Source organism: Bolinopsis microptera, chromosome 10, assembly GCF_026151205.1.
Source record: "Bolinopsis microptera isolate Bmic1 chromosome 10, MBARI_Bmic_1.0, whole genome shotgun sequence".
Classification (NCBI taxonomy): Eukaryota; Metazoa; Ctenophora; class Tentaculata; order Lobata; family Bolinopsidae; genus Bolinopsis; species Bolinopsis microptera.
In genome coordinates, this window is record NC_087081.1 from 7,323,474 (window position 1) to 7,348,456 (window position 24,983).

The 24,983-nt window shown below is 37.9% G+C and overlaps 3 protein-coding genes across 4 annotated transcripts in view; 1 reads left to right on the plus strand and 2 right to left on the minus strand.

Annotated features, from left to right (window-relative positions):
* Positions 1 to 813: 813 nt before the first annotated feature.
* LOC134821908 (uncharacterized) lies at positions 814 to 3,605 on the minus strand. The gene is made up of 4 exons (XM_063832731.1): positions 3,078 to 3,605; positions 1,893 to 1,997; positions 1,523 to 1,693; positions 814 to 1,283 (listed from the first exon to the last, which is right to left on the minus strand). The coding sequence occupies exons 1-4, from the start codon at positions 3,553 to 3,555 to the stop codon at positions 1,153 to 1,155; spliced, it is 885 nt and encodes a 294-aa protein (XP_063688801.1). The 5' UTR covers positions 3,556 to 3,605; the 3' UTR covers positions 814 to 1,152.
* Positions 3,606 to 17,160: 13,555 nt separating this feature from the next.
* On the plus strand, positions 17,161 to 19,963 carry LOC134821740 (uncharacterized). 2 transcript variants are annotated; one of them, XM_063832484.1, is made up of 5 exons: positions 17,161 to 17,591; positions 17,707 to 17,850; positions 18,310 to 18,421; positions 18,789 to 18,909; positions 19,306 to 19,963. In XM_063832484.1, exons 1-5 carry the CDS (start codon positions 17,202 to 17,204, stop codon positions 19,400 to 19,402), a joined length of 864 nt encoding a protein of 287 aa, XP_063688554.1. In that variant the 5' UTR covers positions 17,161 to 17,201; the 3' UTR covers positions 19,403 to 19,963. The 2 variants fall into 2 exon arrangements, with proteins under 2 accessions (XP_063688554.1, XP_063688555.1); XM_063832485.1 differs by lacking the exon at positions 17,707 to 17,850.
* A 71-nt stretch (positions 19,964 to 20,034) lies between these two features.
* LOC134821738 (uncharacterized) overlaps positions 20,035 to 24,983 on the minus strand; it is a 90,001-nt gene continuing 85,052 nt past the window's right edge. Inside the window, exons 11-16 of the mRNA XM_063832481.1 lie at positions 24,910 to 24,971; positions 23,662 to 23,803; positions 23,259 to 23,376; positions 22,855 to 22,952; positions 20,942 to 21,062; positions 20,035 to 20,787 (exon numbers count right to left, since the gene is read on the minus strand). Coding sequence (XP_063688551.1) covers positions 20,661 to 20,787; positions 20,942 to 21,062; positions 22,855 to 22,952; positions 23,259 to 23,376; positions 23,662 to 23,803; positions 24,910 to 24,971 — 668 coding nt within the window. The 3' untranslated portion in view covers positions 20,035 to 20,660. The remainder of the gene's footprint in view (positions 20,788 to 20,941; positions 21,063 to 22,854; positions 22,953 to 23,258; positions 23,377 to 23,661; positions 23,804 to 24,909; positions 24,972 to 24,983) is intronic.

Consider the following 24,983-nt stretch of genomic DNA (forward strand, 5'->3'; position numbering starts at 1 on the left):
CAAAATTTCGGTCGTCGCAAATTGGTCCGCCACAAAAATGTCTTGTAAGGTACTGGGAGTATGGCTTTATATGCACGGAGGGTGGGTCTTAGTTGGTCCTGGTGTAGCAGCCTTGAACATTCCCCCCTTACTACTAATCATCCCTGTTATGAGACGGATAAAAAGCCATGAGGATCCAGTGGAAGATACTACAGAGGGTAAAGACAGCTCCAAAGATTATGAAAAGGAAGAGGAACCTCAGAAGATTAGCAAAATGACACCATTGAGAAGATTAGCATATTACATGCCCGAAGTAGCTGTATTTATTAACAATATGATGTTTAACCTACTTATTTATGTCATTCCAGCTAGGATGGTCATGTACACAGGACGAAGTTTAAAAACAGCTGTTATTTTTACTAACTTACTTAACTTATTCTCATTAATATCAGCTATTATATTAGAGTATTAGGATACCTTGCTGAGAAAATGTTCAATGTTTTCAACATAATGATATTTGGGAACATAGTATTTCACATTGGCTGCATCCTAGCATTCGGATCAACAACTAAGTTTTTACATTTCCGATTTGACTTCGAAGTGGGATCAGTGTTAGTTGGCTTTGGAGATGCAGCAATAATAAACCTAGCGATTATGAGCAAATTTTTGTTGTACGAGAAATGGGGCGAGTCTGTCGCGGGACTAGGAGCAAGGTCCACGGCAGTGAATAACGTAGTGCTCAATCTTGCAGCTGCTGTTGGAACCATTCTCTCAAGTCTTACTCTCACCAGAGAGAGTGAGATACCGGCATTAGGAACAACTGGAGGGGCCTTTTGGGTTGTGACGATCAGTCTCGTCTTGTGCAAACTTGTTTAGTGAAAATTATACGTTTGTCAGGGGAACTGCATTTTAATTATTTCCGTTTTTTTCTAGAGAAATATTAGAAATCAAACAATATAAATCTTATTTTGTTCGTACAGTGCAACTGTTGGCAGATTGAACTAATCTTATATTTTTACTAAACTCGATTTTCATTGCCTTAAAAAATAAAACCTAAATGTTCGCCATATGAATATATCCAGATATCCCGACCCCTGTTCGCGAACAACTCGGAGGAAGCTCACAGCAAAAAACGTTGTCTTTATAACGTTTTTATAACTCAGTATTCAGATTCTAAATGAGCACAATGAGATGTCGAAATCTAGCCTCAACGTCTGCGTAAAGGAAGATATTCAGATATATCTTTTCAATGTATTTTAGAAGTTCGATCGTCTCCTTGGTCATTGTAACCCCGATAAGACGGTCTGAAAATTGAATATGAAATAATGGTATCCTAGCCTGGGTCTAAAAATATTTACCCCGACCTGCCGACCATTTCGCAATTCGCAGCCGATGAAATTGACAAAATTTGTCAAACCCGAAAAACTCGGACTAGTAGTAGTATACAGATTACAGACTAGTATACGGACTAACATACTGGTATAGGAATTAAAGAATTAATGATGCTTATACTTATAATTAGTAAAAAGTATTAGTAAATTACCACTGATTCCGTCCCACATGGTGGTCAGTTCGTTGGCCGTCTCTCTAGTGAAGACCTTGTTCAGGTACCGGTCAGTAAGTAGCATCGACCAAGGCCTCTGATCTGTGCACTGATCAATGTGTTGCCAGAAGGAGATAAACTGTTCGGTAACTTTAAACCCAATCATCCTCTCTGAAAATTTAAAAAATTTCACGGCTGCTTTCCTCAATTTATTTATCAATATCAGTTAATTTATTTGAAAGCGATTGATTTAATATAATTATAACAAGCAATTTTTTAGATTAAAAAGTTGTATAGTAGTTTGTTTCACTATCGCCATCGGAGAGAGATCTGAAAAACAATTAAAACGTTATAAATTCAATTTCTTTACCAGCTATATCGTCCCAACTAGAGCGAAGCTGCTCAGCAACCTCTGAGGAAATTGTCGTATTCACGTAGCTTTCCTGGAAGAAAAGATCCCAATCCCACTTTTCATCTTGAAAAAGATCTTGGAGTACATATCAATAGTAAGTTAGATTGGTCACATCACTGTGATATGATATACTCTAAGGCTAGTCAGAGGTTAGGCCTTCTAAAAAGAACATGTTACTTCACCAAGAACACTAAAAAACGTCGGGCCTTCTATCTATCTCAGGTTAGAAGTCATTTCGAACACTGCACAATTGTCTGGCGGCCTCATTCAGAAACCTCGGTGGAGAAACTTGAATCGATACAAAAAAGAGGTATCAAGTGGATCCTTAATGATATTTACTTGAGCCTTAGGGACAAAAAAAGGTATTTCATAGCGTGTAAGGAACTAAATATCCTTCCACTCTCGGTAAGGTTTGATTACAAGGATATATTATATTTTCATAATATTTTTTATGACATGTCAGTTGTGACATTTCCACCTTACTTACGACGTTTCATGGGAAGTAGGTTAAGGCGATCACATCTAGACGATCTCAGTATGATTAGTGACATTTCTCCTCAAGTTCCACAAAACCTTACGTCAAGCCAGACCAGATGTTCAGGCATATCTAAGTCTTACTTTTACAGAGCACACATTCTTTGGAATAAACTCCCTTATGAATTAAGGGAAATCTCAAGGCCATCCGTGTTTAAAACCCATTTAATTAGGTACCTCTGGACAGTTCTAAACGACCATATAACATCCTCTGACAGTTAAACAATTTACCTTAATGTAACTATATTGTCTAAATATAAATTGATAAAAAGTATAATTAATAAAATATGTTAAATAAAGTGTTTATAATTATGATTTATGGTACATTGTTATTTATTATATTTATATTTTAGGCTGTAACCTTATTAGTTCAATGGAATAAACCTAGCATGCCCTGGTTGCAGCATCGCTTCACTTATAGGTGCATTTAGGGCCCGATGTAATTGCTATGATCAGTTTACTGGTCAACTGGTGTTTCGGTGTCCCTAATTTTGTTTACACTCGGTCACTTGTGACTTGTCAAGGCATGTAAGGTCATTCGGCGATATTTTCTTTGAAATAAAATGATGTATTTGTGTAACAATTTGAAAGTTTATTGATAAAAAAAACTAGTCTGGTTGCACTGCTCAAGTTGTTTCAGGGCCGTTTGAAGCTTGTCAGAAGTCCTGGTCAAGTTCGAAGAGATGTCTTGAATCTCCAACTCCGTTGTGTTTAGCTTTGTCTGTGTCTGGTTCAGGGTCTGTTCAATTTCTTCATTTTCCTCAAGTGTTTGCTCCAATGATTGCTGGGTTTCTTGTAATATCTGCTGGGTTTCTTCTAATGTCTGCTGAGTGGCTAAAAGTTGTCCTTCTGCCTCGTTGACCTTTCGCTCTGTCAACGTTAGTCTGATAATCAACGTCTTAACGCATTCATGAGAAAGGTATATATCGGTAACGGTCCCCGTTCTACTTTTCTTCAACATGTCCTCCCATTTCAAGACTCGCACGTCCTCATTCTCGTCTTCTTTAAGAGAACACATACCATCGTCTGCCATTCTTCTTATTTCTTCTGCAGTCAGTTCTTTTGCGTAAGCATTTAGCTGGAACATCTCTCCACCAAATGCATATCTGGCCTCAAGTACATTTGCATGATTTCCAAGTACGACTTTGTGCCCAGTTGTTAGAGTCCTAGAATCTGTTGCCATGGTCCCCAAAAGTATACCGTCAGCGTAGTATCGTAAGGAGCGGGAGGCGGTGCTCCAAGTAAGACATGCATGGAACCATAACCCCTTAGCCACTGTGAGTTTGCTCTGTACGTTCAGAGAACATTGTTCAGCAACACAGTTGTGATTACCGTAACTTGACAACCGGAATCTATTTACTGGACCGTAGTTAAAAACTGTACGATAAAGGTTAGACCCGATGTCTCTCAACCAGACACACACTGACATCTTATTGACAAACCGGCTCATATCAGGTTCAAAGAGGATATACCCGTCATCGGCAAACTTTAGACCTTTGAATTGGTCCGCATAATCACTGTTGGATTTTACAGAGCAGGAGGCGAACACAATGCATAAGATCAAGGAGAAGATCATCGTTCACTATGCACTATTGTTATGTTATTGTCATTAAATACTGTTTTATAAACTATTATCAATGTTTTTTTGGTTTATCTCAAAATATGTAGCTCTAACTTATAACGAAGAAAAATAATAATAAAAACCTTAAAAGGCGTATGATTTCCGCACGGATAACTATTATATATATACACCCAGTAATTAATGGGTTTACTGCTGTACTTGAATGATAAATAGTCAAAAATCCGCTAAGTCGAGAATTTGTTATTTTCCGAAAAGTCACGTATATATTTTTTGTTGAAGTAACATTCACAGGGTTATAGATAAGTACTGTAATATACAACCCGCTTCTTTTCAGGCTAATCTGCTATCTAGAGCCTCAGTGATAATGACTGGAGACAGTGCACCAGAACCACCCAAACGGATTAAAAGAAGGAGCACTCTCTCAAGCTCACAGAATCCAGGTTAGTAACCAGGTAACCAGACTAGTACCGCAGTTTAGTAAACAACTTACAACTTAGTAACAAGATAACCAGCTTAGTTACAAAGTTAAAAGTTCAGTATCTAGAGACCAAGCTTGGTAACTAGTTACCAATTTATTAACCAGGTAATCAGCTTAGTGTCTAAGTAACCAGCTTAGTATCTAAGTAAACAGCTTAGTAGTACCCGGATAGTACCCGTCTGCCAAATCAAAGACACTACAAATTAATAATCAATAGATACAATTAATTAATTAATTAATTAATAGATACAATTAATTAATTAATTAATTAATAGATACAATTAATTAATTAATTAATTAATTAATAGATACAATTAATTAATTAATTAATAGATACAATCAATTAATTAATTAATAGTTACAATCAATTAATGATATTCCAAACTGACTCAGAGTCAGGCTTTTCCGCCGTGGCTAAATGGATCGGCGGCGGCGTTTCACTAAAATTACACCGGCGGCGGCGGCGTACGCCGGCGTGAGCCGTGAAATCAAGGCCAAATAAATTGAGGTCTATGAAATATGAATATGATCATGTACTTAGTCAGAGTATCAGTCACCGTTATATTTAACATTATGTATCGGAGGAGTAAACTACTAAACAAGTATGCAGGTCAGGGGTTATGATTTAGATTAAACTACGAGTCACAGAGTCACCAATTAGAAAACCATTAGCCCTTAAAACTCATGTGTGACTTTCAAACTAGGGCTGATGGTTTCAAAGGGCCGTGGATGAGGACTGGGGAGGGAGCGTTGGGAAAAAACTCTACTGCCACAGTGAATTCATAATTACTCCCATATTACATTAGTTATCTTGTAATTTGATGTATTATAATAACCCTTATCGTCTTCTTTTTTAGCATACGCGTTCTTCATTTATCAGGGAAACGACTTGGTTAATTACTTGTTTATTGTTACTTCATAACACTGTTCGAAAAATTGTCCAAAAATTTTTAATTTTGATTATTTATCGCTCTTTGTTGAAATTTGTTCAGGAACAATGTTAATGATTTGCTCCTTATCTTAACCAATGTGTCTGGGTTATGCCTAAATTTCATTTGTGAAATTCATCATCTTTTGCCGTTTAGAATAAAACAGACCATTAAATCTGGCAGATTTCCAAAGAAGTCTGGGAGTGGAACTCAGTGGTAGAAGATGAAGACGTCTTCACAGTCCCGTGTGCTGACGCGTACGTCCCATCCGTACAGACAACTAAAGCTAAGAAAATACTGGAGGAGCAGGAGAAGAGGAAGCCACCACCGGAAAAGGGACGAACTTCAATATTAGTAAACCGTGTTTGTAACTTTAATTGGATAACCAGCTTAGTAACCATACATTTTCCGATCAATTGCCTGGTCTAACTTTGACGTACATTAATCAATAAGGTTAAATTTTTAAAACGAGTTTAAGATCACTATCAATTAAATTCATGATGATATAATGAAGCAAATGCTGAAGGTATGAAAATCGAGCACCAAAATTTGCCTGTTTCAATAAATAAATATCGAATACACTTAACATGAAATAAAGACCATGCTAACTCATCAAGACATTAGCTAAAAATTGTATAACGAAAAACAAAAATATCACACCATGGTAAAATAACTAAGTGCTCTATATCAAGGCAGAAATTAACTGGTGAAAAGACATTTTTGCTACCAAAAAGTTTGAGAAAAGTGTCACTATCTATGTCAAACCGAACTGTTTTGTACCCAAAAGGCAAAAACGTTGTTGAGGCTAGATTTCGAAATCTAGCCTCGCAACGTCTGCTTAAAGGGAGATATTCAGATACATCTTTTCAATGTACTTTAGAAGTTCGATCGTCTCCTTGGTCATTGTAACCCCGATAAGACGGTCTGAAAATTGACGATGTTATAAAATATTGGTATCCTAGCCTGGGTCTAAAAATATCTACCCCGACCATTTCGCAGCCGATGAAATTGACAAAATTTGTCAAACCCGAAAAACTCGGACTAGTATACAGACTAGTATACGGACTAGTATACTGGTATAAGAAATAATGATGCTTATACTTATAATTACTTTAAAGTATTAGTATAGTAATTTACCACTGATTCCGTCCCACATGGTGGTCAGTTCGTTGGCCGTCTCTCTAGTGAAGACCTTGTTCAGGTACCGGTCAGTAAGTAGCATCGACCAAGGCCTCTGATCTGTGCACTGATCAATGTGTTGCCAGAAGGAGATAAACTGTTCGGTAACTTTAAACCCAATCATCCTCTCTGAAATTTAAAAAAATTTCACGGCTGCTTTCCTCAATTTATTTATCAATATCAGTTAATTTATTTGAAAGCGATTGAATTCATATAATTATAACAAGCAATATTTTAGATTACAAAGTTTTGTAGTAGTTTGTGCAAACGTTTAAATTAAATTGAAAGCGATTGAATTGAAAGCAATCTTTTAGATTACAACGTTTAAATTAACGGCACTAGTTTTACCGAGTCACTATCGCCATCGGAGAGAGATCTGAAAAACAATTAAAACGTTCTAAAAGTCAATGTCTTTACCAGCTATATCGTCCCAACAAGAGTGAAGCTGCTCAGCAACCTCTGAGGAAATTGTCGTATTCACGTAACTTTCCTGGAAGAAGAGATCCCAATCCCACTTTTCACTAGTCTGGTTGCACTGCTCAAGTTGTTTCAGGGCCGTTTGAAGCTTGTCTGAAGTCCTGGTCAAGTTCGAAGAGATGTCTTGAATCTCCAACTCCGTTCTGTTAAGCTTTGTCTGTGTCTGGTTCAGGGTCTGTTCAATTTCTTCATTTTCCTCAAGTGTTTGCTCCAATGACTGCTGAGTGGCTAAGAGTTGTTCTTCTACCTCGTTCACCTTTCGTTCTGTCGCCCCTAGTCTGGTAATCAACAACTTAACGCATTCACTTTCAGAAGGGTATATATCGGTAACGGTCCCCGTTCTACTTTTCTTCAACATGTCCTCCCATTTCAAGACACGCACGTCCTCATTTTCGTCTTCTTTAAGAGAACACATACCATCGTCTGCCATTCTTCTTATTTCCTCTGCAGTCAGTTCTTTCGCGTAAGCATTTAGCTGGACCATTTCTCCACCAAATGCGTATCCGGTATAGTATTAAGTACATTTGCATGATTTCCAAGTACGACTTTGTGCCCAGTTGTTAGAGTCCTAGAATCTGTTGCCATGGTCCCCAAAAGTATACCGTCAGCGTGACAGCGTAGTATCGTAAGGAGCGGGAGGCGGTGCTCCAAGTAAGACATGCATGGAACCATAACCTCTTAGCCACTGTGAGTTTGCTCTGTACGTCCAGAGAACATTGTTCAGCAACACAGTTGAACCAACCGTCACTTGAGAACCGGAATCTATTCACTGGACCGTAGTTAAAAACTATAGGATGACCTCTTATAGACCCGACGTCTCTCAACCAGACACACACTGACATCTTATTGACAAACGGGCTCATATCAGGTTCAAAGAGGATATACCCGTCATCGCCAAACTTTAGACCTTTTAATTGGTCAGCATAATCACTGTTGGATTTTACAGAGCAGGAGGCGAACACAAGGCATAAGATCAAGGAGAGGATCATCGTTCACTTATATTGTTATGAGTATTGCTGAATGTTATTATCATTAAATACTGTTTTATAAATTATTATCAATGTTTCTTTGGTTTATCTCAAAATATATAACTCTAACTTATAATGAAGAAAAATAATAATAAAACTTAAAAGGCGTTTGATTTCCGCCCGGAGAACTATATATATAAACCCAGTAATTAATGGGTTTATTACTGGGCCGCGCTCAGCCTGTCATTCCGCCGAATCTTTATTATGTTAATGAACATAATAGCCTGGGGTCCTCAGGTAATGGGTTTACTGCTGTACCTAAATGATAAATAGTCAAAAATCCGCAAAATCGAGAATTTGGTATTTTCTGAAAAGTCACGTATACATTTTTGTTGAATTAAAATTCACACGGTTATAGATAAGTACTGTTATATATAATCCGCTTCTTTTCAGGCTAATCTGCTATCTAAAGCCTCAGTGATAATGACTGGAGACAGTGCACCAGAACCACCCAAACGGATTAAAAGAAAGAGCACTCTCTCAAGCTCACAGAGTACAGGTTATTAACTTGCAAGTAAGCAGCTTAGTTCATTGGCCTTCAGGTATTAAACGGGAAAAACTAGCAATACAACGGGAGCCGGGATTATTAGAATCTATTCCGCCCGCCCGGCTGATTATTCTAACCCGAAGGTGTTTATAATTATAATACCTTCCGGGAATTATATCCTCTAAAACTCGGGGACACCGAGGGCTGATAATTTGCTCATTTTTCCCGCAAGAGAGGCGAGGGTATTATCAGCCCTGACTCCCCGTCACCTTGATGAGCGGGGACGCGCTACGTTTAAACTAATAAACCTACAAGACTGGGGTACCCCACTCCCAACCAAGCCATTAGCCATACCAACTGTCAGTGGTGCCATAAAATCTTGGCAAGGGCCGGCGGAAAGGGCCAACATTTTTAGGCTCATTTGGTCAATCCGTCATTGCATTCTCCTTCTTTGCACCCTTTTTGAAACCTATTATTGTTAGTATATTTTCAAAATTTAAAGGATTTTATCCTTTGACCCCTAAATTGGCACAACAAATCCAAAATCTTGCTTGATTTATCATTTCACTTAATTATGAATATGATTTCACATTATTATATTTAAATCCTGAAAACAAACTTTCTGAAATTTTTCCAAAGAATACAATATGAGAATATGGGACCGTTCACATAATCAGCAGCCGAGGGGGTAGGGGTGGTTTCAGGTTTGGAAATACTGACGGTTGGTGACGGTTGGTGACGTCAGCAGAAATTTTATTAACAATAAAATTAAAACTTTGCTAATTTCCTTAATGTTAGTACTTCGGTGAACTAAACTCTGTTGACCAACTGTTTAAATCAGTCGCTTAAGCGATTAGTAATTACTAATCTTCCCTGCCTACACTCGTCAGCATTTCTATACGAAAAACTTACTAATCGTACTAATCAACTGTCAAAGTCAAGGCGTAATCAATCAAAACGTGAAAAATCGAAAATAAGTTCAAAGTTAAGTAATAAATTGGAAAGGATATAATATGGTTTATTAAGTATAGCTGCGGTTAGTTTACTACCGCCCTCATCAGATACAAATTTCACATGCGTCAGGGCAATTGTTTCATATTTTAGCTCAAACTTGACTCTCCTTCAAAGTTTTACCTACATGTTGGTTTTGTACCCGTAAACTCTTTATAACTTTCACGTCTTTGTTTTTTTTGAGTCAGTCGATACTTTCCTTCATCGCATCATGACTTAATACCACCTAGTCATATAGTATATAGTACTATTATAATATATAATACGGTACTATTATAATTAGAACTATTATATTATACTCTAATAGGGTCACTTTACCGGACATTAAATGAACGGACATAATTATGAACGCTCGAGGGCATTCAAAACCATCAAAAATTGTTCTACAATAATAGGAAGAAAAGCAGTCGTTACGGTTAAGCAGTAAAAATGTCAAAATATCTGAACTATATATCAGTGTCTATGATTATGAAAGTTGTTTAAAAACAACAGATACGAAATATGTTTCGACAAGAGTTAGTATAACTCGGAAACCAAAGGGTTTGAGACCTTGAAACCTTTATTCGCCTACATTAATGTGCTCTTTCCGGTCATTTTGATGGGGGTTTTGATCTTCTAAAACCTTTTATAAATAAAGTTACAAAATTCTGATTTTTTGGCTTCGTGACACAGTTTTTAGCTTATAACTTGAAAACTAAATGGTTTGAGACCTTGAAACCTTTATTTGCCCTATTAATGTGCTCATTTTGGTCATTTTGATGTGGTCATTGACCTCAATTAGTCAATCATAAGCATAGTTAGACACATTTGAAGCATCCTTCAGTCGCGATTGGGTAACTCAACTTCAAAGCGATTTACATTATCAGGATTACACTTATAGATGGAGAGGGAGAGAAGGTAAATTGTAACTTTATCTGCAGTAATATACTAGGAGGTGACCCAAATTATTAAAATACACCACCTAGATATTTAGAGCTATGAGCTGTGAGAGGATATCTATCATTATCTCACTACTATAATGTAATGTCCGGATGTAATAGCAGTATATAGTGGATTAGAGTATGCTATGTACAATATGCATAACTGTCAACACTTCCAGTTAGCTGCTAGGAATCCATGTTGTAGTTTCAATTGCCACTGTTACGAGTTTATTGTGAACAAGTTGCTGAATCTTCCATTTGTGTCGGCCGATTATTTCACCCGGCAGATAACACTGCTTCACGCCCATATCAAATCATTATGTCAATGTGTGCACTATACTATATGTATGCACTAATACTAATATTGATATTCTTTAGTTAATAATAATCGTTTACAGCATTCACACATTACGTCAGCAACATTTTGCGGAAGCTCCCTCCTCTCTGTTGTAAACTATCTGCCTTGTATCCGTTTACTCACCCACTCTGCCCATTGTAATTATATCAATCAGGTAACCAGGTAACCAGTTACCCAGGTAACCAGGTACCCAGGTAAACAGGCAACCAGGTAACCAGGTAACCAGGTTACACACTCTCTGCCTTGTATCCGTCTACTCACCCACTCTGCCCACTCCCCTTGTAACAATGTTAATACTCACATTAAAGCATCAATCAGTAATAATTACCCAGTACTATATGCAGAGTGGGCCAGAGAAAACTGAACATTATAATTTCAGCTTTCAAAATATGTGTGTATATTCAGCTGGGGATGATGAGGTGAAGAGGTGTTTCATTGCTCCGTTATCAAATAAGAGCACCATGAAAATGATCAGATTTCTCTGGCCAACCCTGGCAACCAGGCAACCAGGCAACCAGGTGACCAGGCAACCAGGTGACCAGACAACCAGGCGACCAGGCAACCAGGTGACCAGGCAACCAGGTGACCAGGCAACCAGGTGACCAGGCAACCCTGGCAACCAGGCAACCAGGCAACCAGGCAACCAGGTAACCAGGCAGCCAGGCAACCAGGCAACCAGGCAACCAGGTGACCAGGCAACCAGGTGACCAGGCAACCATGTAACCAGGCAACCAGGCAACCAGTCAACCAGGCAATCAGGCAACCAGGCAACCAGGCAACCAGGCAACCAGGCAACCAGGCAACCAGGCAACCAGGAAACCAGGCAACCAGGCAACCAGGTAACCAGGTAACCAGGCAACCAGGCAACCAGGTAACCAGGTAACCAGGTAACCAGGTAACCAGGTAACCAGGTAACCAGGTAACCAGGTTACACACTCTCTGCCTTGTATCCGTCTACTCACCCACTCTGCCCTCTCCCCTTGTAACAATGTTAATACTCACATTAAAGCATCAATCAGTAGTAATTACCCAGTACTATGCAGAGTGGGCCAGAGAAAACTGAACATTATAATTTCAGCTTTCAAAATACGTGTGTATATTCAGCTGGGGATGATGAGGTGAGGAGGTGATTCATTGGAACATCCACGACTCGGTTATGAGCCAAGAAGGGCCCAAAATGGAAGACAGTGACTTTGTCAACATCCTGACACAAAGCAGCGTCTTTTGCCTGCAAGAAACCAAACAGGAGTTTTTTCTCCCCAACTATGAGTGCTTCAACAGCACAAGAAAAGGCTCTCGATCGGGTGGAATTTGCATTGGGGTACATCGCTCAATTTCAAAACAAGTAAAGCTAGTCAAAACAAATTGCCCTGACTTCCAAGCTATTACTTTCTATCCCAATGATATGGAAAACAAGTTCACCATCATCAATGTCTACGACTCACCAGAGCAGTCGTCGTACAAGTCAAAACGCAAGGCTGGAGATGGCTCCCCTTACATGACAACATTAGAGCACCTCCTTGACTTTAAAGCTCAGAATCCCGATCTTGGCAAGATCTTGCTGGTGGGTGACCTAAATGCCCGTACTGGAAACACAAACTTCGACTTTGAAGATGACGACCCTAACTCTGAACCAGATGAAATCCCCTCCAGCCATCCAAAGACTAGCGGGAGAGTAAGCAAGGATCAAGTACTTAACTCTAGGGGTAACCTACTGTTAGATTTCCTCGCTTGTAATCGACTATCACTGCTAAATGGTAATACACTGGGAGACATCTTTGGGGAATATACCTCTGTCAACTACAATGGTGCCAGCGTAGTTGACTATATGGCAGTCACACCTGAATTGTTGGAATCAGTGCTGTCATTCCAAGTGCAGAATCTTAACAAATTTTCTGACCACAAGCCGTGCATCTGCAAAATAAAGCACAAACACAACTTGGTTGATGCAGAGGATCTACTTGAAACACTAGAAGACGCACCTAAAAAATACAAATGGGATAATGAGGACGAGAAACTTCAATTTCAGTTTCATGCGATCCAGAACTCGCCAGAATTTGTTCAGAAAATAACCCGAATCGCGGAAACCCAATGCACAGACAGAAAACAAGTTTTGTGTCTTAATGAAGAACTCGTATCTATCTTCCAAGACATTGCCGATGTTATTCTTCCGACAAAGGGTCCGAGGAACAAGCCAGATAGGAAAATAGTGAGCGGAAAAAGAAAAAGGAGACAAAGGATGAAGCCCAAAGCTCCGTGGTTTGATATAAGCTGTATAAACGGCAAGCGGGAGTTGAACAAACTGTCCAAAAGTTACGGCAAAAATCCTACGAATAAAAAACTCAGAGACTCTTACTATGAAAGTCGACGATCATATCGGAAACTCATAAATCTTAAAAAGTCTGCATTCATAGAGGACCTATGTAGTGACATCGAACGAGGCAAAAATATTAACTGGTCCCGTTTCAAGAGGCTTAAAGATATGAAGACAAATGGAAGCAAATTGGACGTCTTTGATATGCTTAACTTCAGCAAATTCTTCAAAGAGCTGTATAGTAAACCATCGATCAGCCCAAAAGAAAATAAAAGAACTACAAGACGAAATGGACAGAGATGCCACCCAGCAAACACTCACAGAAATCCTTGACCAAGACATCAGCTCCGAAGAACTGTTGGCTTGTACTCGAGTGCTCAAGAAAGGGAAAGCAGTGTCGGAGGATTTAATCCCCAATGAATTTCTCAAACTCTCTGGAAAACATATGCAGTGCGCTATACTGCATCTCTTTAACCTATGTTTATCACACAGAGTTTATCCCTGGGGAACATCTGTTGTGACGCCTCTGCACAAAAAAGGCAACATCTACGATCCCAACAACTATAGGGCAATTGCAGTAGCCAGCAACGTGGGAAAACTGTTTGCAAGTATTCTCCTCCAGAGACTTATAAAATTCCGTGCTGAGACAAACCCTGACACCCCCAATCAACTGGGGTTTTGCAAAAACGCGCAAACAGCAGATCATATATTGACACTGTCGACTTGCATAGAAAAATATGTAACAGCTAACAAAGGCAGATTGTTCTCCTGTTTTGTTGACTACGCCAAAGCGTTTGATACAGTCTGCCGGGAGGCACTCTTGTACAAACTCTGGAAACTAGGCATCAAAGGAAGATTCTTTGGTTGCATGGAGTTCATGTACACAAACTCCAAAGCAAAAATCAAGCTCTTGAACAAGCTCTCTGAAAAGATCGATGTTCTTTGCGGGACTGAACAAGGACACCCCATGTCTCCAGAACTCTTCAAATGCTTCATACACCAACTATCAGAAGACCTTAATTCTATGGAAAATGTCGAAGTACCGTTACTGAAAAGTACTAGAGTAACCCACCTCCTCTGGGCCGATGACCTGATTCTGTTGGCTCTCGATCAAGAGAGTCTTCAAAGAATGTTAGAAGTTTTACACACCTACTGTCAAGAGTGGGGGTTATCGGTTAACATATCAAAAACAGCAATTATGGTGTTTAACCGGGCAGGACGGGTGCTCAAGGACAGTACTAATTTTGTCTACGGGGAAATGACCTTGCCATCAGTGCGTGAGTACACATATCTTGGAATTACGTTCACACTCACGGGATCATTAAAACTTGCTCAGATAAAGCTTAGACAAAAAGGGCTCCGGAGCTACTTCTCTCTCAAGAGTATGCTTGACCTTCGATACCTCCGGAAGACAACTGTGTTTAAGCTTTTCGACACTCTGATTGTTCCTGTTCTATCCTACGGGTGTCAGATCTGGCTTCCCATGACAAATTTCATGTCTATCTTTGCTTCGGGGAGTTATCCGGCTACTCAGGATACAGCAAAAGACCCCCTGGAGAAAGTTCACCTATCATTTATGAAATGGACTATGAATGTCAACAAATCGACTTCAAACACCGCTGTGTGGGGTGACACTGGAAGATACCCGCTTGCCATCGAGCTTACGTCCCAAGTCTATAGCTACCTCGGGAGGTTGGAGGGACTGGACAAAGAGGGATGCTCTTCTTTAGTGAGGCACGCTTACGCCGAGCAGAGGGATCTGAAACTGTTATGTTTCTCCCGGCTGGAATCCACCAAGAACACAGTGAAAGAACTGACAGGAGGAAGTGATATTTCAAACCCGCACAAAATCAGCGAGGCTATGAAAACCCTTTTCGTTCAACAATGGAACAAAGAGCGAAAACTCAACAGAAAACTAGGATTCTACAACCTCATCAAGGCAAGCTTCGGTTGCGAAACATACCTGTCGATCAACTTACGGCCACAGCAGACTAGGAGACTTGCGCAACTCAGAACAAGCTCGCATCAATACAACATCGAAACTGGAAGACACCGCATGCATCGACAAAAACTTTCGAATAGGGCATGCAAACACTGTTCTACTACAGATGTGGAGTCACTCGATCTTCTTCTAGAGCTTCCTTTCCCTGATCCAATCATCGAAGATGAACTTCATGTATTGCGTACTTGCCCTCTCTATGAAGATCTCCGCCACTGTTTGTCCCAACAAAGTAAAACATTACTCTTCTCTGACATTGGACAGATCTTCGCACACCCTACAACCATCGGAGACCTAGGAAGGTTCCTTACCAAAGCTCATGAACGAAGATTCCCTAAAGCGTCCTCCAAACAAATTCCTAACATTAACAATATTGCCAAATTATAATCTATGACTCGGAACACTTTCAGAAAAGTTCATTTAAATTATTAAGTATTTTGAATCTCACTCTTAAGATTTACGGGGTTCATTGTATATATATACTTTATGACTTTTGGGTAAATTTATTTTTTTATATCTGGTCAGACATTACCATTGTAATTTGACTTTTGAATCGTTTAATCCGTTTAATCCGTTTAATCCGTTTGCTCCGTTATCAAATAAGAGCACCATGAAAATGATCAGATTTCTCTGGCCAACCCTGGCAACCAGGCAACCAGGTAACCAGGCAACCAGGCAAACAGGCAACCAGGCAACCAGGCAACCAGGTAACCAGGCAACCAGGCAACCAGGCAACCAGACAACCAGGCAACCAGGCAACCAGGCAACCAGGCAACCAGGCAACCAGGCAACCAGGCAACCAGGCAACCAGGCAACCAGGCAACCAGGCAACCAGGTAACCAGGTAACCAGGCAACCAGGCAACCAGGTTACCAGGCAACCAGGCAACCAGGTAACCAGGTAACCAGGTTACACACTCTCTGCCTTGTATCCGTCTACTCACCCACTCTGCCCTCTCCCCTTGTAACAATGTTAATACTCACATTAAAGCATCAATCAGTAGTAATTACCCAGTACTATGCAGAGTGGGCCAGAGAAAACTGAACATTATAATTTCAGCTTTCAAATTACGTGTGTATATTCAGCTGGGGATGATGAGGTGAAGAGGTGATTCATTGCTCCGTTATCAAATAAGAGCACCATGAAAATGATCAGATTTCTCTGGTCAACCCTGTTTAATAGTTACCACATACGTCAGGAAGAATGCACACATACCCACCCAGTTCTCCCTTTCTAGTCTGCACCCACTCTGAGATGATGGTCCATTAGCATGTTACCACGTGATGTCCAAATAAGGAGTTTGGTCCATTAGCATGTTCCTTAATGGTCGTGTGATATTACACGTGATTGAGACAAATTGAGAACCCCTTCATCCACTGTAGGTTATTTTTGAGTATTTTAGACATAATGTTGAGTTAAAATTACAAAGCTTTTCAAAGTCCCTCCCACCAAGCCCCTCCCTTTTAGGCAGGCTAACGCGTGAACTGTTGGTCAGCTGATGTACCAGCTGATGTACCACGTGATGAACTAAACCCATGATGTTAATCGTGCTGACCTCATATTATACTCACATTATATACTGTTATACTAGTGAATTCCTTGACACCTGTATAAACGTTGACTTGTTGGTTGTTTTATAGATTTTGTATGCTCCGTGTTGTCGTATCAATCCTTCTCAGTTTAATGATATTTGTATCTATAATCTATGAACTATTACGCCATGTAATGCTATGATTCACAATACTTCCCATTAAAACCATTTAGAGCGAACTTCGATACTTTGATGTATGTATCAATTGTATCTGTAGTATCATTATTAAGTTTTAGTTTAATTTGCTGAAATAGTTTGATATTTAAATTTGCTAACATATCTATTATCTTTATTAATCTTATCATTTACCTCGAACTACTTATTTCCTTCTCGATTTAGGATCTACAGGACCAGTGTGAATTGTGAATTGTATCTGGAGAAATGACACCACAGCCACCCACAAGACCAACTACTGCTCCTTCATCAAGAAATGCAGTGGTCCCTTCCTCGAGACAAAAGTCTCTTCCTTCATCAAGGCAAACAGTTGCTCCTTCATCAAGACATACAGTTGTTCCTGTATCAAAGCAAACGTCTGCTCCTTCATCAAGGCAAGCAAGTACTCCTTCTAGACAGACAAATACTATTTCAATTAGGCAAAAAATTGCTCCTTCATCAAGACAAACTATTGTAACTTCACCAAGACAGTCATCTGCTCCTTCATCACAACATCACCCGAATGCTCCTTCATCAAGGCAGCCTGCTGTATCTTCCAAACAACTTCACTACGAGGCAGACCGGTTAAATATGGCTGCAAACAGCAACAACGATCAGGTGTGTATACGTATTTTAAAACTTACTCAATTATACACTTCATTAGCTTATAAACGGTGATAAATTATATCGTATACTGGAAATACGATGAAGTGAACCTTTTGTTTTTTAATAGGAGGGAGAGGGCTCAGGTCGGCGAAGTACTGCTGCTTTGTTGATTGAGAGTGTTAACCGTACCGTGTTGGACAATTCAGAGTTACCAGTCATGCCAGTATGTCCGGTCATACCCGTACTATGTCAGGCAGTACTACACATACCAGTATGTCAGGAAGCACTACACATATAATTGTTAAAAAAAATCTAGAGCCATCGATCAGACATCATAGCTTTATCAAAATTAATTTAGATTTTAGATTTGAACTTTTGGACAATCTTCGATCGAATACAGATTTGCGATAAATACAAATGTTGAATAAATAGATACTCTTCAGATAAGTTATAGATTCCAAATTGTAATTTTAGCCATTTAACAAACCATAATACCAGATGTCATGAAATTATGGCACCAAGATCATGGATAATTAAAAGTTTTGATTTAGCCCGAATCACTGCTTGTTAACATCGACACGACTAGAGCAACTAAAGGTTTCCGAGGCAGGTTATATCTCGACAATTCTAAACTTTGTAAAAAAGATGTCGCTAACATTGCAATTATGTGACAAATCCGACCTTCTTTTTACCACAAAATTGTTCAATAAACCTTGTTTATCTGTACTAGGAGAGATTGGACAACCTGAAACTGGACAACCGCACTACCGAGCAACCTTCCGACCTCATCTTGCGAGCCATGAACGAGACACGAAACATCGAGAGGCTGAGCTTATCAGTTGGTAAATATTAGTAACCAGGTAACCAGGTAACCAGTTAACCAAGTAACCAGGTAACCAAGTAACCAGGTAACCGAGTAACCAGGTAACCAAGTAACCAGGTAACATCGAGAGACTAAACTTATCAGTTGGTAAATATTATCAGTTGGTAGTGTCAATATTTAATAACATTACTAATATTGTTAAGTTGTAGAAAAATCAAGTTGTAGAGAATTCCTCGATGAGAAAAAATATATACATACATATAAAACATATACATACATATAAATCATTCCATCTTGTGGGCCAAAGTTCCTAGATTAGTTACTTCCACACACCCTATTACCCCTCTATTTCCCATACTATACTATACAAACGGTTAATTGTGCAGGCAATGACCACAGCGAGGACCCTGCTCTAAAAATGGAGGTACAGAAGTCGGCAGCTGTTCTGAACAAAAGTCTTAAACAGCTCATGACGACCACAATTGCAGACAGTCTTAATATGACCATGTTAGTTTACAGACTATTACCTTATATGGTAGTGTCACTATGGTGATGTTATCTTATATGGTAGTGTCACTATTGTGATGCTACCTAATATGTTAGTGTCACTATGGTGATGCTACCTTATATGGTAGTGTCACTATTATGATGCTACCTAATATGGTAGTGAAACTACGTTGATGTTACCTTATATAGTCAATTTAATTAATATGACTTCCATGACAATTGCAGACTTATGACTATGTTATGGTGTAATTTTATCAATACCTTAGTTTACATTGAAGATGACATGTTGATTTATAGGCTTCAAAATACTTTATCACTTCTTACTTTATTATCGCAGTGACATTATGTAGTTTAAATTATGCACTAGCCTCATATTTACAATTTAATCATTTTCAGTTTGGAAGCACACACCGCACAGACAGACAGTAGAATCACCATGTTGAAGAGTCTTCTTGATGATCACGGTATCGATAGTGGGTTATTATTTGATTGATAAACCAATTATATATCTAATTAGTCGGTTGATCAAGTAAATAATTTGTTACTTAAAAGTTAAAGGAAACTGTTTATTAGATAAAATCCCTGATTTTACGATTATTTGGTTTTGAAGCGTCATTCATATGTACCTTTTTGATTTCTTGGATGTTTTTGTTGTTAAAATTATTAACATTTAAAAAAAAGTTTAAAAGCCATCATAAAATACGGTACAGCCAATGCAATATTCTTTTTGTGTTTTTAAAATTTTATTTTGTTTTCATAATTATAAGATATTGATTTTAATTTTTCTAAAATAACTCAAGATTGTTCTTATTATAAATTGGCATACTAGTATTTTCATATATTTCACAAAGCTTGTGTCATGTGCAAAATTATCAGAGTCTAATTCAAAATTAAACAAATACATTTTAATGGATGCAATTATAATGTTTCACGTAATTACACGCTATAAAGAAAATATAACTTATCTGAATCATTATAAAATCTCATACAATTTATTATTTATACTGAATTTTACTCAATTGTTACTATCAGCAGTGTCGTAAACTTTTAGTCGTAATACTCATAATAACATCAATCATTTATTGTATTGATAACTCTTAAGTTAATGTGTTTAAAAAATCAAAATCTTTTAGTTAAATAAAATTAAAATTGTGACAAATTTTCAGCCAACACAAGTAATTACCCTAATTTCGTCATCGTCATTAATAGTTAATTTTAGAATATTTCAAATAACAATATTCAGATTAAGATCCCAAAACATATTTTATTTTATGCATTACTTATGACGCATAAATCGCTGGACTTAGTTATCGATCCTTCGGGTTCCTGTAAGTGCTGGTGCCGGCCATGGTTGTCCGAAGTAAAAGAAAAAGGGTGGGTTTTATAGACGACCCTGCTGCCTTGCAGCTAAACAACGTAAAGTAAAGTAAAGTAAATACATCATTTAACATCATTTAAAAGAATTTTGATGTGTTTAACGACTTAAAATTAAATAAATAACTGTGAAAATAAAAGAAAGCTCCAATAACTTGCTAAAGTCGCATTGTTATTTTGCCTCTGCTTCAACCATAATAAAATAATCATCGATAATTATTAAACACTAATCAACAACACAAGGGAAATCAAGAAATTGTTAACAGTAATTAAAAATGTTAAAGATGTTCACTCCTCCAGAATGGATCACCATGATGCCATTGATTACCATGGTTACCATGTTGGCAACGGTCACCATGGTTACCATGGTTACGCTTCTAGTCCTCTTCGTGAAGGTCGTTGATATCCTGCATATGATCGGAATTAAGAAACACGTCCAGATAGCCCAAGTTCTCCTTCATGTGAGAAAGCTTCGTGGTTCGTGTTATTAATATTACTTCTCTCCTGATAAGATGTTCTTGTAAGTTTAAGGGGGTATACACCAAAATTGTCCAACCCAAATGGGATACACTCCACTTAACATCGTTACAACAATATCATATTGTGCTGAATCTCTAAAAATACTGACGACTGAGGGTGAAAGTGAAAGTGAACTCACTGAGCAGCCCAATTGTAGAGAATGGCATGTTTGGAGGTATGGTATAGTTCCGACAAGTCGGTTATCAGAGGTTCTTCTAACACGGGGTTTATGGCTGCTCCTTCTTTGATGTAGTAGTCCCCTGAGATAGTACATATGAGATAGTATTATAACCGTATAATACAATGAGATAGTAACCATGGTTACCGTATAATATCATGAGATAGTAACCATGATTACCGTATAATATCATGAGATAGTAACCATGATTACCGTATAATATCATGAGATAGTAACCATGATTACCGTATAATATCATGAGATAGTAACCATGGTAACCGTATAATATCATGAGATAGTACCTATGGTAACCGTATAATACCATGAGATAGTAACTATGGTTACCGTATAATATCATGAGATAGTAACCATGATTACCGTATAATATCATGAGATAGTAACCATGATTACCGTATAATATCATGAGATAGTAACCATGATTACCGTATAATATCATGAGATAGTAACCATGATTACCGTATAATATCATGAGATAGTAACCATGGTAACCGTATGATACCATGAGATAGTAACTATGGTTACCGTATAATATCATGAGATAGTAACCATGATTACCGTATAATATCATGAGATAGTAACCATGATTATCGTATAATATCATGAGATAGTAACCATGGTTACCGTATAATATCATGAGATAGTAACCATGGTTACCGTATAATATCATGAGATATTAACCATGGTAACCGTATAATACCATGAGATAGTAACTATGGTTACCGTATAATATCATGAGATAGTAACCATGATTACCGTATAATATCATGAAATAGTAACCATGATTACCGTATAATATCATGAGATAGTAACCATGGTTACCGTATAATATCATGAGATAGTAACCATGGTTACCGTATAATATCATGAGATAGTAACCATGGTTACCGTATAATACCATGAGATAGTAACTATGGTTACCGTATAATATCATGAGATAGTAACCATGATTACCGTATAATATCATGAGATAGTAACCATGATTACCGTTTAATATCATGAGATAGTAACCATGATTACCGTATAATATCATGAGATAGTAACCATGGTTACCGTATAATATCATGAGATAGTAACCATGGTTACCGTATAATATCATGAGATAGTAACCATGGTTACCGTATAATATCATGAGATATTAACCATGGTTACTGTATAATATCATGAGATAGTAACCATGGTTACCGTATAATATCATGAGATAGTAACCATGATTACCGTTTAATATCATGAGATAGTAACCATGATTACCGTATAATATCATGAGATAGTAACCATGGTTACCGTATAATATCATGAGATAGTAACCATGGTTACCGTATAATATCATGAGATAGTAACCATGGTTACCGTATAATATCATGAGATAGTAACCATGGTTACCGTATAATATCATGAGATAGTAACCATGGTTACTGTATAATATCATGAGATAGTAACCATGGTTACCGTATAATATCATGAGATAGTAACTATGGTTACCGTATAATATCATGAGATAGTAACCATGATTACCGTATAATATCATGAGATAGTAACCATGGTTACCGTATAATATCATGAGATAGTAACCATGGTTACCGTATAATATCATGAGATAGTAACCATGGTTACCGTATAATTTATAATGAGATAGTAACCTTGGTTACCGTTTAATATATCATGAGATGGTAACCATGGTAACCTGGGTTACATAAATATTTAAAAGCATGCTAATTACCATTACATGAATTTGCTGTTTTAAAAAATCAAATTATCATCTGAAGAAATAAAAACAGCTTTAACTTCTCAACATGAAATTCAAATCAAGTTTGCATTTATAATAAACATGAACGCTAAGCTATAAGATATTATACCTGATACTCCATAAGCCATAAACAATATCTCATGTTCCAAGCAGAAGTTGTAGACATCTCTATCATGTTCGAAGGGGGTGAAGATATTCTGAACAATGCTGGGAGGAGTCAAAATTAGACGAGGTAAATGCAGTCAATATTGGGATGCAGTGAAACTATATGCGATTAATCATTTTTACATCTATATTATATTTTGAACTTGACGAAATCTCCCCGGCAACGGGGACATAGAAACAAACTCAGAAAATTGGCCAAAAAGTGACCCCTTCGTTCTGAAAAATTTTAGCTCACAAATGGAGTTGAAACCTCGCGAGTTTTAGCAAGGTTTTAGAAAAATAAATCAATTATCAATTGATCATTAATTGATTAAGTAATTAACTATTAATCAATTAAGTAAACCCAACCTGATGGGAACAGAAGCAACAGATTGCACGTGCATAATATAAGTAATCTCAGTGTTGCTCAGTCCAATAGCTAGTACCTTTCCTGACAACACGAAACTTTCCATAGCTTTCCAAACAACTGAAATAAAACTTTTAAAGTAAAGATAGCTGATACTAGGGCTGAACTGGGGCCCCTTGCAAAATTGTTAATTACTATCATTTAAGTAATCTGATGATCATGCTGAAGTTTCGACCACCAAAAGCTCAGCAGCCAAGATGAAATCGTGCAACAAAAGATGACATTAATTTATGTTCTTAAATTTGATCCTTCGAACAGCTGTTGAGCAATGAAACGCAAACATAATCTTAGCAATAATTTATGTTGGTATATTACAAAATGGGGCAGTTTTAAAGAAACACTTACCAGTTAGCTGCTCGAAATTAGGAATGTGATCTGTATTATGAAGGAGCAATATGTCAATGTACTCCAGATCCAATCTCTGTAAGGACCCTTCTATCAATGCAACCATTTCTTTGTGTAGATCAGCTTCCCCTGTATTTCTCCACTGAACACAAAACATTTGTAAATTTATATATTATATAAATTATGATTATAACACACATAACCCCGGCAAGCGCAGGGATTATATTTAAATTTTTCCCGCGACGCGCGGGAAAAATTCATAATAATTTCGAGTGCGAAGCACGAGGGATTATTATGAAAATAACCCCGACGTGCTTTAGCACGAGGGGTTATTTTAATATAACTTAAGCGTGCCGGTGTTATGTGTTATAAACCCCTCCGGGTTAGTGCTAGGACCAGCAATTTGACATTTTACTCTTAATTCTAGCTATATGATTATGAGATCAGTATGGACAATATGAAATGGAATTGGGGACTACCAAATAAATACAACTAAGGACCTAAGGTACTATGACATTTGAAATTGGCGTTATATCTAAACATTATTCCTCAGTCAGAACGTTGAATGAATATGAATATCGATAAGGGGCGTCGAGTTAAGCCTGGCAAGCGATAAAAGGTGGAGCTAATAATGATATCGTGTCATGAAGTCCATCAAAGTAGACGACTATATATAATATAATACATGGCTTATAACAAACACGACAAAATTAATCGGACAAAATCAAATGTAACCGTCGAGACAAGTTCTGGAACTGGTCCAATTAATGTAAGAGTTTAAGTAATTTAAGCAGTGTGTTGGAGTTTTGCCAGCGCCTGCAGTTAGACCGATACGTAGATAAAGTGTATTAAATAGTTCTTACGTTAAGCCATAGGTCACGTGACATTTTTTACCAATGCGCGTCGTAGTAGTTAGTCACGTGATACACGTCATCAAAACACGTGACAGTGCGCGGTTGAAATTCTCATGTAATATCAAAACAGAACAAATCTAGTTGAGCCAAATAACCGGGGCGGGATTATAGAAGCTGTGCTGGGGTTATTTATTCAGCGGGAAAAAACTAACAGCGGGAGCCGGGATTATCAGAATCTATTTAGCGGGAGCCGGGATTATCAGAATCTTATTCTGACCCGGAGGGGTTTATAATAAGACAAAATTTGAAATAAGTTTGATCATTTTAGCCCCTTGCTTATTATAGACACGTCAATTCACTCACACTTGTGACTTTTTGTTTGTGTTTTACTTACCATTATTTTAGTGACAACTTTAACTGAACTTCTCATCCACTTACAATCTCTCACAGCTCTACCTAAAAACATTT